The sequence below is a fragment of the Falco biarmicus genome, chromosome 5 (genome assembly GCF_023638135.1).
Source record: "Falco biarmicus isolate bFalBia1 chromosome 5, bFalBia1.pri, whole genome shotgun sequence".
NCBI lineage: Eukaryota > Metazoa > Chordata > Aves > Falconiformes > Falconidae > Falco > Falco biarmicus.
In genome coordinates, this window is record NC_079292.1 from 91,614,796 (window position 1) to 91,632,256 (window position 17,461).

The window sequence follows — 17,461 nt, forward strand, 5'->3', positions numbered from 1 at the left end:
GTGGCTGAGAGAGGGTGCAAGCGGCCAAGCGCCTGGGGACATCTGCCCTAGGGTCGTTCCCATCCAGCACCTTGGAGCATGGGGCACAAAGTTTGTTCGTTACACAAAATGATGATGCGGGATGCTTGGCACTGCATTGGCCTGTGGAAAGGGGCGGGGGGACCTTGTGACCAAGTGGCTGGGTTATTGAAACGGTGGGTGCAATTCAAGGGTGCTAAATGAGAATTAATGCGTGGGAGGGGACACGCACAACTCTGACATGGCAGAGCTCAAAGCCCCTGGTAATGTTGCCCAGCTCTTCACCAAACAAGTGAGCAACCTTAATTGGCCTTGCTCTGAGTCCTGGGACAATTTTAAAAAAAAAGGTGGCTTGTAATCTCCAGCTTTTTAGCTACCAGGTTAGGCACAGGTTTACGTGCTGGACCTCAAGCAGACACGCGGAACGCTCACTGAATGGCCTCCAGCTTCCCCATCTCCTCAGACCCCTAGTACGCCTCCTCTGACCCCTAGTACACCTTTCTCAGCCTAAAACTGCCATCCAGACCAGCAATACAAAGTGACATTAGGCAATGGCCAAAAATGCTTACTCGCTTTTTTTTTTTTTTTTTTTTTTTCTTAAAAAGGAGTAAACCTACTACACTTTTCACATTCAAAACATTTTTCTCCAGCCTGGAACCACAGTCAGGAGTCTTTGCTCCATCTACTCCAACTTGTGATGCGAAGGAGGACAAAGCACAGCAATGTCACATGGGGATAAAAGACATTTAGGGCTGCCCTCGGTTTCAGCACCCGGCTGGGCACTCACCCAAGGCTGCCTGCGAGCCCTGCTCACCGAGTCTTCCCAGCCCTCCTGCCGTCCCGGAGATGGTTAGTCACTATTTCGTACTCTTAGATGCACCCATTGCTAGCTTAAATATGTATGGCAACAGAACTGACATTTTGACTCTATTTAAAAATATATCTTAATGCCTCCTTGGCATGTTTGGCTGAGGTATTTACTCCTTTTGGGAGCCTCTATCCTTTCTACATATAAAAAGGTTTCATCTGTCCATTTGTCTCGTCCCTCCATAAGTCTGTGCGGATTTTTTCCCGTTGCTCCGTGATTCCCATCCTCCTCCCCTCTCCATGGTTTCTCATTGGTGTCCCTACGTGGCCTGTCAGATTAGTCACTGACGTCACCCGCTCACCCCTCCACCCCATTTTTTTATGTGCCCTCCCCAGCGCATCTGAAAATTGACATCAGCAAACCCTGGATCCCAGCAGCCGACGCTTTTCCAGCACCGCTGAGGCCAGGGAGCTTGGCCGAGCACTGTCTGCGGGCGACTGCGCTGTGCTTTGCCCCCCCAGCATCACTTGCTCTGTCTCCCCAGGCAGCTTCAGGCTTCGTGCGCGCCCCAGCACCTCCCTGCCTCAGCGCGCCCTGGGTCCCCTCGCCTGGAAATGCCAAAGTGTTGATTCTGAAAAGATCCTGTCAAGGATCCTCCTTAATTGCTCGTGGCCTGGACAGTGCTTCGTCACCCCCCTCTGACCACATTCTGCTCTTTCCCGATACAGAACAAGCATATCTGGTGAGTACTTCTCTTTTTTTGCTGCATTTGGATCATTTTTTTCCCCCAATTCCAGTCAAGCAAAAAGGCTTATATTACTGCTAGAATTGATTTTTCTTTAAATAGAACAAGAACAACCTGTTAGTGTCCTCAGCCATCTAGCTATTATTTTTCTCTTGAGGTGGTGTGAGTAGCTGAAGACCATTTTTATACAGCTGAATTTTTCTGTTGTCCTTCTATTCCTTTTCCCTCACCCACAGCTGTTGGAGTTGTTGCAAGGGTTTTTATTAATTAGGGTCAGGCTTTATTATTATTTTTATTAGTTATTCTAAGTACTAGTGTCACATGGCCACTTATTCAAGGAAGCAGTTTACTGAAAGCTATCTTCTCATCCATACTAAATCACAGCTTTTTGGATGACTGGAAAAACTCTCCTCTTTCCCAAGGTTTCCCACTTTGAATCGTACTTTTTTAACACTTCCCCTGAACAATTTCATGGTGAGAAAAGGCTACATAACACCAAGCTGTTATCTGTTATGGCATCTGTCCTGGGTGGTGTCCTGACGTGTATCTCAGCTGATCCCCCACCTTTAGGCACCCATCCATCCCATCCCAACCTTCGTCTGTTGCAAGGACACAGAAGGCCGTTGCCACCCGTGGACACGCCGATGCCACCATTTCTACATGGATCAGAAACTCTCCCGGCACAGCAGATCCTTCGGCACCCTCAGCCAAAGTCTCCCACCACAACATAATTTTCCTTTTTGCACAAAGCACAGAGGTACTTAAAGCAAATCCCTGTGCTTTGTGATTTGGGGATACAGAAGACCCTTGGATGCCTTCATGAAATTGCGCATCAGAGCACGTCGCTTTGCTGTTAGCTCTAGAGGGAACGTGATCTTTAGCGCAGCTTGCAGCCCCCAGTCACAACTGCTCTCGCCTGTCCCACCGCTACCCGAGGGGTTGGACTGGTGAGCTAGTTCTGCGACAAGGCTGTGGGTGTTAAAAATATCCATTAACCACGTTTCTTCCTACCCTGAGGATTTGTACTGGCTCTTGCCCCCTGACCAGGCACAGTCTGCTGTCCAAGCTGATAACGCTGCCCCTTCCCATCCCTCGCCGTACTGCTTCAGCTTGATTGGGGTGCCTTTTGGTGGCCCCTTGAGCTCCTTTTCCTTAGTGTTCCCTTAGCACCTTCCCAGCTCTCACAGCTGCTCCCCAAGCTGTGAAATCCATACCCTTTTTGGGCAGAAGACCGACAGCATCCTCTCCTTGTTCCCATCCCAGCAGAAAGTGGCCCAAGCACGTAGAAGATTCCTAAAACACCTCTCACAGTCTCATACAACCACTGGAAGATTCCCAGTGCTGACTGGGCATCCCTAAAGCTGTCGGCAGCCCATCTAGTCTTGGTGCTGTCTCACAGTCACTCCAGCACTAATCGCCATGTGTAGGGGCTTGGCAGACGTTTCCAGGAGCCTGTCCATGCATCATCCAGGCGCACCTCCAGGGAGGCAGCACTCTGCCATGTCCTGCATTAATTGTGACCTCTCCTCTCAAAGGGTTTCTTACCTGTAACCATAACCAGAGTGTTTGACGCACTTGATCATCATGTGCAAGTTCTGAGACGCTGTGCCGCAGGTACCCAAGAAGCGACAGCCATAACGAGCAATGACCTTCTCAAGAACTAACGAAGCTTTTCTAGCAGAGGTACGAGGCTTAGGAAAGCAAATCCCTCAACTCAAATCCAGAAATGAGACCAGCTTCCTACGCAGCTTTGATCTCTCCTACCTCTTGGCTAAGAAACAAGATAAACGGAATAATAAACAGGTTATCAGGGAATCAAAAGTTGCTCCAGCAAAGGCTGTCAGAGTAATGTTTAGGTCCATCTAAGGCCTCCTGGAACGGGGAAGAGCTGACTCACGGAAAGCCATGTGGGACAGGTGCCCCAGCAGAACCTTCCTTCCAGCAGAAGGGTGCTGGGTGGGAATACAGCACCTCAGCTGAGCGGGCCGACAAGTTGGGCTCTTTCGGCTCCGAGATACAATCTAAACTGGACAGGATCCAGGAACGAGAGAAGGGAGGGTGCAGGCTTGCTGAACACAGGGAAGATCTGGGCTACGTCGTGGTTACTTCTAGAGCCAGTAAGAGCATCCCACCCCATGCGGCAAGGTGTGAGGAGGGCGATGCTCCCCGGCCTCTCCGTGAGAAGGTCTGGGAGTTTCCATCAAGAACCACAGTGGGCTGGTCTGAGAGCTGCCTTGCCAGACGGGGTCTTGGAGGATGAGGTGACTCCTAGGGAACATCACTAGGGAAGGGGCAGGGGAGCCACTCTGCGTGCCACAGCAGCGTTCAGCAGGGAGCCAGGGCTCGCTTCTGCAAAGCCCCTGGCACTGTCTCTTGACAGCCCTTGCCCAGAGGCTGATCTCAGCGCTGGGAGCATGGGGCACAGCGGCCACGGCAGGGAACCACATCTCGCAGCACAGCTCAAAGGCTGATCACATCCCTCAGTGCCTCATGGAGTGGGTCTGTCCCACTCAGGGACAGCTCTTGCCTCAAGGGATGGGTTTTGTGCCAGCCCCACTGCTGGTCTAAAAGCTGTGCCTGCCCTCACCTAGACACAACAGCCCAGATGCTGGGCAGGGAGAAGCCAGAGCGATGACCAGCACATTTCCAGACTGCCCAGGTCAGTCTCCAACAACACAGATTGCTGCAGGGTGGGGAGGCTGAACCAGCCCACCTACATATCCCATGGGAGGACCTCACTGCCAAGCCAGAGAGACATGATCCTAAAAGGATGGTCTTGGACAAACATTTGTGGAGGTCAGCAGACAGCAGCCACAGTCCCGAGATGGATGAGGGACCACCCAGATGCATCCTGCCATGGGACTCCATGCAGTAAGACACATCCGTGCTTGGACCGTACTTGGGTAAGGAACTTTGACATTAATGCACAGACACCAAGTGAGACAGGACTCTCTCCCCTGCCTGCCATGGTTCGCTCTGGCGCACCAAGGACCATACCAGACTTGGCTGCGACACGCTCACGGGTGAGCACGGGCTGCTGGGAAGCACAACTGACCCACTCTGCCAAAGCTCGTTTCACCAACTCATCATCTTGGTCAAGAGTAGAAGGCCCACTCCATCCATGGCCAAGCTGCCCTGAAAGCAAGTCTTTCAGAATGCTTAGGCCAAACAAAGATTTTTTTAAATGGGCTGGGGTCTGAGGGTGATCAGGATACGATTGTTCCCAGTGAGATGAACACAGACCAGCAGATGTGCAGAAAGCTCAAGCAGCCAAGACCTGGGTCTTTGCTAGACAATTTCTTCTGACGTTGCTTCCTGAGCAGACACGGCCAGGAGGTATCCTGGACAGTGAATGGAGCCAGGGGCACGAGAAGCTGCACAGCACCGAGACACCACAGTTCCCAGCAGGGCTCATGGTGGAGAAAAGCAGGCTAGATGCTCCCCAAAGAACGGATGGAAGTGCACAGGGAAGGGTTAAGCAAAGGGAAGGTTCATGCCTCCTCCTATCCAGCATCAAAGACCTGGGGTCACCACTGATGGACAGGCAGGTGCAGGGCAGATGGGCTAACCCTGGGCTGTGCGTCCCACACTGAGGAATTGCTGAGGCAAAGGATCGGCATTGTGTGTCCTGCCAGTGAGACCCTGGGGGCCGTCCCACCGGTGGGGGAACAGAGCCTACTGCTGGTGATGAGGCTCACCAGAGAGCAGCACCTTGCACACGTGGGCAGGGAGATCTCAGTTTCACTGCAAACAACGTCAGCGTGGGACTGGGGTCCCCACGTGTCCTGGCACGTGGGTGTCTGGCAGCACCAGCTGCTGCCGGGGCAGAGCGGTTGGTCCTTCTGTGCTTCACGCTGGAAACCTCTCAGGGCAGATGCTCTGCAGTCCTGTGGGTTTCCAAAGCAGCTCCAAGAGGCCAAGGTACACGTCATGGATTATTCATGGGGGAAGCCGGACTTAGCCAGCCACTCAGAGATCTCTGCAGCAGAGAAAGAGCAGCAAATGCCACAAAGACACGCATGGAAAAGGGGGTTTGCACAAACCAGAGGAGCCTTCAGGCAGGGCAGAAAGTGATCCCTGATCTGCTGGAGTGTGAGGCAACATCACTTGAAAGAAAAAGCCCAGATTAAAATATTTCCTCAGGCTTTAGCTCTTTTAGGAAGAAAACCAAAAAGGCAGGAGGGAAAGAAACTGCAACAGGCACTCCAGGGGAGAGCCCTGTCTCATGGCAGGCACGGAGGCACGCACCGGCCAGGCCGGGAGCACACTCTGCTGTCCCCCTGCTCTGCCCCCCCGGGGGTGCCCCCTGGCTCCCCTCTGCCAAGCAAAGCCCGTGCTCGCCCATCGGAGCCCAGCCACCCAGAGCATCACCCGAGGAGCTGCCATGGCCCAGCAGCCAAGCCCCGGCTGTGCCCCGGCCCTGAGCTTTCCCGGCTGCTTTCTCCTACCGTGCGCACGGCCTCGCCTCCCCCTGCACCAACCGGCCAGCCTGGCCCCCGCCAACACGCCAGTGCACGCTTCTGCAGGCACGGGCGGCACACCCCCCCCCCCCCCCAAATGCGGACCCTCTGCACCATGGGGCACGGGTGCGCTCGCAGCTCCGGTGCATGGCAGCATTAGCGACCCAAAACAAACCTACCAACACAGATAAGCTGTTGCATCCCCGGCCCCTGTTCTATCTACCTTACCTAATCTTAGAGATGATCCGAAAAACTCTACTGCAATCTACTTTCTCTTCCCTCCAGAATCTTTTGCGAGAAGCATTTTTCTCTGGAGCATCACCTGCTTGGCTGTGCTGCCAGGGTCTGCTGCTCAGCAGCTGCCTCTGCAAACACTGCCCCTGGGCAGGCTTCTCGCCCCGCCAGCCTCCCATCGCTGCAGCAGCACCGGTGACAGCCAGCAGGCAAACGCTGGGACAGGGGGATGGGGGAACCCCCGCTGTGGTTACGGCAAGGTTGGCTGTGGGGCTGAGAGCAGGCGAGAAGATGCTCTGGGATGTCCTGGTGCAGCAGAGGAGACCAGGCGCTGGGAGGGGATGGCCCACAAGTCGCGAGCCACGTCGCTTTGTTTCCGATTCCTCAGCACCAACGATGCTCCAGGTTAAGAACAAGCCAGCCCATGCAGCACCGACACCACACACAGCCTGTCGAGGGCCAGTGGATCCCAGAACAGGGATCTCCCACCATTGTCCCACCCATCACGTCCCCAGGGGACGGGAGTGTCCCATGGGAGGCCCCCATTGTGGGCTTGGGGGTCCGGTGGAGGGCACCCCCTGCCTCAAGCCGTGCGATGCCTGCGGCAGCACAGGGAGAGCCCACACCCAGCGAAGCTGTAGAAAAGGAACCTGTCCCGTTTAATGACCCCTTGGCCCCCGCAGCACAGACGCGAGCGCAGTGCCAGCATGCGGCAGAGCAAGGGCACAGTGAGCGGGACTCAGCCCCTGCCCTGGGCAAGGCGGGGGGGGGGGCGGGGGTCAGGCTGCCCCGGTGTGGCATGGGGACCAGCCAGGTGCCGGGCCAGCAGCAAGGACAGAGAGAGCCCAGGGCTCAGTCCAGTTGGCACCAGTGTCAGGTCCAGTTTGCAGGGAGGTACAGCTCTCGGTCGGCTCCGCGTGGCACGGGGAGGGCAGGGGGCAGGCCAAGAGTTCCAGGACGGAGGCTGGAGGAGGTGAGCCTGGGGGGGGCTGGGGGACAGTCCTGGAGAACGCTGCCGTGGCAGGTTTGGAGCCTCCCTGCCCGAACCGCAGTTTAACCAAAGCAGGGGAAGGGAACAGAGAAGGGGCTGGAGGCTGAGCGGCCCAGGCAGGGACCCTCAGCTCTATCTAGCTATTCCCACTTGCAAGGTATCTGGTGGTGTAGGGGGGTGGGATCTGCCAAGCACCCAAAAACGGGAGTGAGCCTGGGTGACAGATGTTTACCAGCAGCTCCACGTCCCCAAGTCTCTCTTAGGTGTGGCTCAGGCAGCCCCGTGCCAGGAAGGGGGTCCAAGGGAGCGGGGCTTCCCCTCATTATCTGATGGAAGCGTCGCTGGGAGGGTCACGGTCAGACTCCTCGCTCTCCTCGTTCAGGGCCGACTCGCTGTTGGAGGCTGGGGTGAAGGCAGGAGACTTTCTGCTGAGAAGAGCAAAGGGCAGCGGTCACAGCACTGCACAGGGTGAGTGGAAGGACCGGGTTCAGCGCGGCAAAGAGGAGAGAAGCTCAAGTGCCCCTCTCGCTGCCCTGGGATCCACGGAAATCCTTGGGGGCTGGGGAGGGTGTCCCAGAGAACACCAGCTGAGAGGTCCAGGGATGGAGCAGCACCAGGGGAGACGCCCAGAGCAGGACCCTGCCCAGGCATGCGGGGCTGAGGATGGGTGGAAGCCCAGCCCAGAGGTCCCCAGCCTGGAGTCCCTACGCAATGGCAGCTCCTCTCTCCGTCAGGGGTGTTGAGCTCCACCAATCAAACCCGTCTCCTCCTGTGTGCGGCGTGGAGGCTGGTCACCAGGAGAGCCCAGCTGCCTCTGGGAACTGCCCCCCCACCCCAGCCAGGCAGGGCAGGGCCATGATCCATCCCACCTTCAGCTCCCGCTCCCTGCGGCTCCGCTCCTTGCCCAGCGCACGCCACCCCGGGCCTCCTGCCGAAGCTCACCTGTCCCCAGACTGGGTGATGAGCCGCCGGCAAGTCTCCATCTGCACGTCCAAGCCTCGCTTCATGCTGCACATTTCCATGTACTCGTGCAAGTGCCGGTTCATGTCGTTCTTGGCTGTGGCCAGCTCCAGCTGCACGAGGGAAATGGTGCAGAGATGGGTACAGAGCACGGCCAGCCCCGAGGCGGCCACCCCCCTGTCACCACCCCCCTGCTCCAGCACGGTGCCTCCCTCCCGCAGGTTCCCCATTTCACCCCCTTCTGTGCCACGTCGGACCCGCTTCCCTCTCCTCCCACCTCTATTTGGTCGATGGTTTCCTGGTACTCCTTCTCACGGCTCTTGAACAGCGACTCCGTGTCCTTAATCACCTTCTCCAGGCTGTCGTCCTGCTGTTGAGAAGAGCAGATGGCATGTTTAGAGGCAGGGAGGCACCAAAGATGAGGAACCAAAGGCACACAATAAAAGAAATTAGAGAAAGAACTGGCAGCACTGGGTAAAAAGAGGAAGAAACAGAAGCCGTGTAGTATAAGTAAGGCACAAGTCAGTCCTGCCAACAAGGGCGGAGAGACCCAGGACTGGGCACTGAGCACATCAGCCCAGGACAAGCTCAGCAACGCACAGAAGCTTTGACAGGCACAGTCCATCCCCAAGCACGACACATCCCCAGGGAACTGCTGAGGGTCAAAGCTGCAGCTGGCGAGGGCTTTGGCCACAAAGGACACTGTTTGGGCAGTGCTGCTGTGCAGCAGGCAGGTGGGCTGCAGAGCCTGAGCAAGGGACCCCCAGAGACCAGCCCAGCCAGAGGAGGTCTTCTCCATCATCCCAGAGGAGATGTGATGCCCTCAGCACATCTTTCAGGCTACAGGGTCCCCAGTCTGTCTAACAAGACCTTCACAAGGATGCAGTAACGTATTCCTGTGGAGAAGATGGAAGCATCTGCACAGGCCTGCAAGGGCTGGAGGTGCTGAAGTCTGGTCTTTGAGGGAGCATCTTCCCAGTGGCAGGCAGGACGGAGTGTCCCAACCCACGGCTGGATCCCAGAGCAGACCTGACACCACCGTTACCTCCCCCTGCACCTCTGCGGCTGCAATGGCGTATCCGGAGAAGTCCTCCCAGAGCAGCAGTGTTTCTTCTGTCTCCTCCCACGTAAGGCTGTCACAGTCATCCTCAAAGTCATATTCCCTCCTGGGGACAAGGGAACAGCGTGTCAGGACAACCCCAGCGGGCAGGGGGCCGCGGCAGCACCAGAAGTCTTGCCCCTGCTCACAGGCAGGGCTGCGGCTCTGGGGGATCTGGCCAGGGTGGGCTCACATGTGCTCAGACCCAGCAGCTGGTGGGGAAGGGGCTGCCTTCATGTTCAGGAGCCCTGGCAAACCCAGGCAGGGACCCCCCAAAAGCAGGAGCAGGGGGCAAGAGGAACGGGCGCTGGACCCACTCCCACCCACGGCACGGGTGGGCTCAGGTCTCCGGGGAGGTCAGTCCCCCCGTGCCGCAGAGTGGGGGGTGTACATACCCTGCAGCTGCACCCCCACCTCACCCTCCCCTGGGAAAGAGGAGCTGCAGCCCCCCCCCCCCCCTCCCCATCCCAGGCGCCAGCGGGGAGCCGGGTGCCAGAGCCTGGCTCGACGCCGGCAGCGGCGGTGCGGAGCGGCCGCACTCACAGCTGGTTCAGCATCCTCTGCATTTCCTCATTGATACTCATGGCCGTGGTCTCGTCCTCCTCCTCCTCTTCAGGTTTTCGGGAGGCGTCGCTCTCCGACAGCGAGGTGTCTTCGTCGCTGACCTGCTTGCGCTCCCGCTTCCGCCCCACCGAGGCTGGGACCTTAACGGGAGACAAGTGCAGAGACTACAGAAACAAGGCCGGGTCCGAGGTCAGGAGCAGGTAGTTGGGAGGAGATGGAGGGGAAAGGGATGGCAGAGGGACAGAAAGGCAGGGGGGAGAGAGAGAGAGAGAGACAGAGAGAAAGGAAGGAAAGCGAGAGAGAGGGAGAGAGAGAGAGAGATGGGCTCATTATGGTCAGGTTAAAGATGGTGCAATGGATAAAAAACATGGGTTTAGCATTTTCTAAAATTAAAACTAAGCAACTGAAGATGGTGTCTATGAATCTGATGAGAAAAAACAACGTGGTTTTACTGCAGAAAAACTCAAATCACCCACCACCCCAGTCCAGAGACAGGGAAACACAGCAGTGACAGAAACAGGGAAAAAAGAGACAAGAGTCTGAAAAAAGTGAAATATGTCAATATTTACAGTTTGACCTGATTTACAGAAAGCTTAAAATTTGTACTCTTTCCCAACTGAATGGAACTAACCAATTGCTTCTGTAGGGACAAAGAGAGCGAGACAGAAAGGCAGCGACATCCAGAAAGAGAAAAAGAGACAGAGAAGAGAAGAGAGACAGAGAGAAGATGACGGAGAGGGGAAGGGGAAGGAGAGAGATGGAGTTAGAGACAGACACTCGAGTAACTCATCTCCCTCCTGCAGCTGCTCCCCTACCAACTGCGGGGTCCCAGGGCCCGACACAACAGGTCAGTGAGAGGTTGAGGGGACTCTTGATGCCCAAAGCAACATCTGGAGCTTTCCACCTCCTCTCCATGCCCTTTTACCTGGTCCTCCAGAGAGAGACAGAGAGCGAGGGACTGCACAGAGCAAGGGTGAGGGTGACTAAGCGTCTCCCCTAGCAGGGGGGATGGTGTTGTCTCTTCTACCTCCTTCAGGAACTCTCCTCCCCAGAGCCAGCGGCCAAGTGTGGAGCAGCAGCAGGTGCTCCTCACCTGAAACATCTTGATCATGTCCTCGCAGTTCCGCTGCTGCGCCACATCGCACAGCTTGGCAGTGATGTCGATGCGCCGGCAGATGTCCATGTCTACCTTCATGGCCTTCTCCTGGATCTTGGTGTCCAGCTCCGTGATGTTCTGAACCCACGACGCCACAGGAGGGGGATAAATCAGAGGGGCAATCAGAGCCCCCAGGTTCCCCACCACCCCATGCTGCAGGACTGCATCCACACCCCTGCTCTGCTCACTGCACCCTGGGCCAACCCTGCCCCAGACCGCCATGACATGTCCCACCAAGGAACTGGTTTTCTACGCAGCCCCACTGCTCGGGCAGGACACCGCTGCCAGGTCGGAGAGGGGTCAGGGACTCACATTGCTCATCAGTCCCTTGAAGACAACAAGCTCTGCCTTGAGCTGCTCCACCTTCATGGCCAGCTCCTCCTGGCAGGCTTCAGCCTCCTGGGCTTCCTGCCCCGGGCAGAGGGAGATGCGCAATCAGCGTCAGCGCAGGGCAGCGGGGCTGCAGGGGAAGGGGGGGATGGTGATGCTCACCTCCTGCAGCTCGGTTACGCGGTCCTGAAGCTGGACACGAACCGTGTACTCCTCTTCCCATCTAGGGAGACAAACACGCCGCTCAGATCCCGCCGGCCTTGCCGGCTGCCAAAGGGAGAGGAGGGAGCAGCAGCTGCTCACCCCAAAGCTATCCAAGAGGGGGTGATGACGGCACCGGGGCGGGAAGGAGAACGTGCCCAGGAATGCATCACTGCTTGCTTCCAGACGCCCAGCAGCTGCCGAGCCTGGCAGCGCCCCCAGCCACGAGCCCTGCCCCACCAGGCTCTCCGCCGTCCCTGCTCACCGCGGGGGGAGCTGGGGACACCAACCACGGGCTCTGCATGGCAGTGGCACTGCATAGCCTGCCACGCTGGGGCTGGTGGCTACGCCCCGATGCAGCCCCCCAGCCCCTCCACCTGCCCCCGAGCCCCTTGCCCTCAGGCCACGCTAGGCTCAGCTCCAAGGCTCAGGACAGGGCTTGCAGATCTTGCAGAGCTGCCCCATCAGCATCGTATTTACGACCACATTTGTGCCTCTGCAGCGCTGCAGTCCGGGCTGTGCAGAAGCACAAAACCTGAAGCGACGCTGAGCCGTGGCGCGAGGGGCCGTGACGTGCGCGGACGCGAAGGGCTGCTCTTCAGCCCGCAGCGGTGCAGAGGCTGCCCTGCGCCCCAGCACGGCGCCCGGCCAGTGGCACGAGCCTCCTTGGCCATACTGCCGCGTAACACATTGGATTAAAGAAGGTTGCTTCACCCTACAAGGAAGCGGGACGGATTCTCCCAGTTACGCCAGGGTGGCTGGTGGGCGCTGTATTAGGCTCCGCAGCTTTGCCAGAGGCTGAGCCGCAAAGGTGCCCAGCCGCGCCACACAAAGGCGCATCGCCGAGCAATTATATTATATTTCACTGCATGAGATCATCATCTTGGGCCATGCTGCGGTGCTGGCCTGGCCCACGGTCTGTCGGGAGGCCAGCCGGCCGTGCTGCGCTTCGCTACATGGCCGTCACGTCCAGCAGCCGGGCTGGCACACACCGCGGTGCGGCACGGGGCAGGGCTGCTGCTTCCTCACCCGGCTCTGCTGGGAGAGCCAGATTTCTCTGAGAAAGCGGGATTTCTCCAGGAAAGCAAGCGGAGTGGGCCCTGCCTGGTGCAGCCAGCTCCCGTTTCTGTTTAGCGCTTGCAAACGCAGAGACAGGCACTGCCACCCTGCAGGAGGACCTGAAGAAACATCTCCTCTCCCTTACTCCCACCAAGTTTGAAAAAGAAATCCTAAGGTCTAGGGGACCAGATAGCATGTGAAAAGCCCTCTCAGGGTTATCTCAGGGTATCAGGACAATCTCCCGGCGTGGGAGAGTCCTGGCTTAAGAATTTCTAAGCTCTTAAGGCTGGCAACGCTGCTCCTTACTCAAGCAAGGACAGAGCGTGCAGTGCTCGTGCTGGAGTGAGCTCCACACCGCAGCTACAGGGAGTCAAAGGGGGTTCCCGTCCCTCTGGGAGAAGAGGGAGACAAAGAGAGAGGGAATGAGAAAGTTAAAAGGTAGAATTGCCCTTATACGGGAACTGTTCAACCAAGGCCTCCCTCCCCAGGGAGAAAAACGCCTTCCAACATCAGAAAAATATTTCAGCATCTTCCTCAGCATGGTGCTGCCTCTTTTTTGGTCCCTGCCTCCCTCCGGGTGTCTCTCAAGCCCGGACTCACTGGGGACGTAAGGCACAGCTGCAGACCCCGGGCAGAACCCGCTTCACGCCAAGACTAAGGGAGAGAGCGCAGATCAGATAAAAACCGATTTAAAGGCAGGAGGAACAGCAATTGGCCCTGCGAGTGATGAATCCGCAGGAACCTCTCTCCCGCTCACCTCCTGCCTGGCTCCTTCCCTGCTCCCTCCTGCAATGCACCACTCCTAATAATAACCTGCCTGCGGCGCGGCACCCCCGGCCCTGCACGGCCGGCGGGCGCTGCCAGCTGGACCCACGGCTGCCCCACACCACCGGGGTCCCTCCCGCACCGCCACACGGCAGCAACCTGCCGAACGGCTGGAACAGAGGCAGAACGCCAGGGCAGGAGGGTCCCAGCAGCAGACAGACCCAGCCGCCTCCTTGCCAGCCCTCCCAAAGCTGGGAAGGCAGCAAGATGCAGCGCCATCCCCACCGCCTGCCCCCCCCCGAAGGTTGGTGAGCAAAACAACCAGCCATGCACATCTTTAAAAAACCCTGTTCGCTGCAAGAAGCACCGGGGCGCCGCAGCCGGTGCTGCACGGCCCGCAGATGCTGTGGGGCAGCCTTTGGGCCGCTTGGGGCACGAAGCTGCGCGCGTGCCTCTCTTGCCATCTTCCAACTGTTTTTACAAACATCTACAAACTGTTTTTACCTTAAATGCGAGGGCTCTGCAGCCAGCTGCACCCCCTCGCAGGGCAATCGCAATAACAGACCTTCTTGTGGCCTCTCGATACATAAAGGGGGCTTATAAGAAAGACGGAGAGGCAATTTACTGTGGCCTGTAGTGCCAGGGCAAGGGACAGCGGTTTGAAACTGGAAGAGGGTAGGTACACGTAGATCAGAGATAAGGAAGAACTTTTTTATGATGACAGTGGCGAGACGCTGGAGCAGGTTGCCCCGAGAAGTTGTGGATGCCCCATCCCTGGAAGTGTCCAAGGTCAGGGCTTTGAGCAACCTGATCTAGCGAAAGCACACAGCGGGGGTTGGACTAGATGGTCCTTAAAGGTCCCTTCCAACCCATTCTGCGATTCTAACGCACACTGTGCCGTAACACTACACATCCCACACCTCTAGCACGTCCTTGCAGCATCCAAGATAAAAACTACTTGGGAATACAGGTACAGCAGACAGCACTAACCTGGTGAGACTCAGTTCCCCCATGCTTGGTGGGTCTGTATGACACCTGCAGGCACCTTCTGCCCCTCTCCAGGCCACCTAGCCTCAGCCTGCTCCTTCAAACGCAGATCTTGCGAGCCCCTCTCCGGCTGCTGTGGCTCCTCTCATCCCTCCCTATTGCCCCCACACCCCTCCTAGATTCCAGACTTGAATTTCAGGCCCTGTATATCCAGAGAGAAGCTCCTGCTGCACCGCTCCGAGTGCCGTGGGCTGCACGGTGGCAACGCTGCCCTGAAGCAAGCATGAGCTCAAGCCACGGCCAAGGAACCGAGAAGTCCCATGTTAACACGGTCTCTTCCCTTGGCCTCCAGGCAGGTGGCAAATGGATGACACCGTCCCCACAGCAGATCAGAGCCCAGCGCGGCAGGGAGCTCTCTGCGCCCGGGGGATGTCAGCCCTTAGCATGGGGAAGGGTGTGGAAATGGGATCCTCCTGTCCCATTCCCCTGTTTGGGATCCGGCTGTACCCGTCAGAGTTCCCGGTGCTGGAAAGGGTCTGGGGGTGGGGTCTGCTTTCCCCCAGCTCCTGGTAACACAGTCCAAAAATAGATCCCACCACCAACATTGGCCCGCAGTGGCTTGTGGTGCCCCCCCCACCTCCCCAGCGTCCCTGCTACCTCCATCGCCCCCCAGCCTGCCCCAAAGCCCACTTGCCAGAGCGAGACCACCCCGGAATGCCCTCCTTTCTCCCAAAGTTTCAGCAGCACCGACAAACCCGAGGTGAAAACACGAAGTAAGGAGAGCCGCCCGCCCGCAGAAGGAGCCGGAGCCCAACGCCTGGCTTAATGATAAAAGGCCTTAGGTACGGGCAGCGATAGGTGGGAAAGGAGAGGTGCCAGCTCTTCCTTTCCGCCTGCCTTGCTTGGTGCCTTCGGAGCATCCAACCGGCAAGCGTGCTCAGCCACAGCCTTATAAAGCCAAACCCGTAAGGGTCATCCTGGATCCCCAGCCTCGGATCTCGGCACCAGAGCCCGCAGCTGCAGAGTGCAGGTTAGCGGCACGGCTCCTGTGGGTAGAGCACACTTTTGCTCGTTTGGGCACATAATCACTGACTTTCTAATTCCTTCTAAAGCACCATAAAGTGACTTCTGGGGAAAAAAAAAACCAACAAAAAAAAAGATAAAAATCAGTTGCTTGAGTGGCATCAGTCCCCAGCACTGGCCACACACTGCCCGGCGCCATGACCCAGCGATGCCAGCCCCTGCCTGATCTCATCCTACGTGCGGAGCCGAGAGCGACCTCGGGAACTGGCCTGAACCAAAAGTGCCGCTGGTGCGATGCAGGAGCTGCGGCTGCCCCGCACGGCAAAGAACGGGCCGAGAGATCAGCCCTGTATGCTGCTTCGCCCTTCTCCCAGGCACATGCCAAGCCGCAGCTATTTTGGGTCGGCAGGAAAGCCCCCGAGGAGCAGGGTGCTCCCAAAGCCCCCGAGGAGCAGGGTGCTTCCACACCACTCGCTGCTGGGAAGGCAGTGGGGAGGGAAAGGGCCGGGGCAGCTGGCTGCTCTGCGGAGGGGCTTCTGGGCACCTTCCAACGGACCCAGGGAGCCCTCCTCCTCACCATCCTCCTCCTCCTCCTCCCAGCAGCCTTTCCCAACCCAAACACGCTTGCTGCACATTCACCTTCCTCACCTACTTTCCTGCTGCTCCTCCTTCGCCAAGTGTTTCCAGATCCCCTCCCGTTTAAAGCACCAGCTCCTGGAGTCATGTTATTTCCTTCCCTGCTTAGAAAGGCCTTCCCAGTCTGTCACGCCACGTCGGTAAGACGGAAAAACCCTCAGCGAGCATCCCGGGAGGGTTCAAACACCAGGAGGCCAGCAAGGAGACCCCGGCGCAGCCAAACGCGTTGAGGGGCCCGGGATTTTTGCCTTGTGGGACCCACCCCCCGCCAGCTGGAGCCCCCCCGCTCCCGGGCAGCCAGGCCAGGGCTGCCCCCCCTGCTCAGCGGGCCCCGCAGCCACCCTGGGGGGTCCCTGGGGGGCTGCAGCCCGGACCCCTACTCCCCCCTGTCCCTCCTCACCTCCGCTTGTACTCGTCGCGCTCCCGCTTCACCTTGGCCAGCACGTTGTAGAGGGCCCGGATCTCGGGGGTGATGGTGTCGATCTGCACGCCCACCCCGTCCGGGTGGACCCAGGAGACCCCCGGGCCCTGCACCAGGGTGGTCTCCGGCCCCGGGCCCAGCCGTCGGGCTTGCGAGAAGGACCAGATGGTGCCGGGCATGAAGCGGGAGGCGGTGGGGAAGGTGGGGGGCGGCTGCCCGGGGGAGCCCAGCGCCCGGGCCGGCCCCAGCCCCAGCCCCAGCCCCAGGGTCCGGATGGGCCCCACGAAGCCGGTCTGCACTGCCTGGTCCCGGCGCGGGGGTCCGCGGCCCCGGCCGCCCCCCTCCTCCAGCGCCTGCTGCAGCTGCTTCTCCAGCTGCCGGTTGCGCCGCTCCAGCTCGTGCACCTTGGCCAGGAAGCAGCGGAACCGCAGGTTCAGCGTCTTGAGGACGCTGATGTTGGAGCCCAGGTCGTTGCGGAGCGCCATGGCGGCGGGCGGCGCGGGGAAGGGGCCGGCGGGCGGCGGCGCGGCCAGCTCGCCCCCGAGGGGCTCGGCGGGGCGGGCGGCGGGGGGCTCGGGGCCCGGCAGCCCCTGCTGCTCCTGCGGCAGCAGGAAGAGGTTGGGGCCGAAGAGCGGGTTCATGGCGGCGGCGGGGGAGATCCCAAGCAGGGCCCCGGCGGGGCGGGCTGAGCCCGGGGGCTGCGCCGGGCCGGCCCCGCGGTGCGGCTTCCGCTGCGGCGGGATGCGGCGGGGCCGGGAGCCGCTCCCCGCCGGGGCCCCGGGCGGAGCGAGCAGGGGAGGGGACGCGGCGGGGACGGGAGGGGACACGGCGGACGCCGCCCTCCTCTGCCCGCCCCCCCGCCGCGGAACGGGGGGGCTCGGGGCCCCGCGCCGGCGGGTTGGGCGCTCCGGAGGGGGTCGCGGCCGCCCCTGTCCTTGTTGCTGTTACCGTTAGCGCAGCCCCCAGCGTCGCCCCACTCAGACCCCCGGAACGCTCCCTCCGCA

The 17,461-nt window shown here is 59.0% G+C and overlaps 1 protein-coding gene across 8 annotated transcripts; it reads right to left on the reverse strand.

Annotated features, from left to right (window-relative positions):
• Positions 1–6,901: 6,901 nt before the first annotated feature.
• IFFO1 (intermediate filament family orphan 1) lies at positions 6,902–17,258 on the reverse strand. 8 transcript variants are annotated; one of them, XM_056341922.1, is made up of 9 exons: positions 16,437–17,258; positions 11,528–11,588; positions 11,348–11,443; positions 10,973–11,113; positions 9,859–10,019; positions 9,262–9,382; positions 8,494–8,583; positions 8,199–8,329; positions 6,902–7,684 (listed from the first exon to the last, which is right to left on the reverse strand). In XM_056341922.1, the coding sequence occupies exons 1-9, from the start codon at positions 17,096–17,098 to the stop codon at positions 7,579–7,581; spliced, it is 1,569 nt and encodes a 522-aa protein (XP_056197897.1). In that variant the 5' UTR covers positions 17,099–17,258; the 3' UTR covers positions 6,902–7,578. The 8 variants fall into 8 exon arrangements, with proteins under 8 accessions (XP_056197897.1, XP_056197895.1, XP_056197894.1 ...); XM_056341920.1 differs by having other exon boundaries at positions 8,494–8,586; XM_056341919.1 differs by having other exon boundaries at positions 9,274–9,382; positions 9,859–10,043.
• Positions 17,259–17,461: the final 203 nt, after the last annotated feature.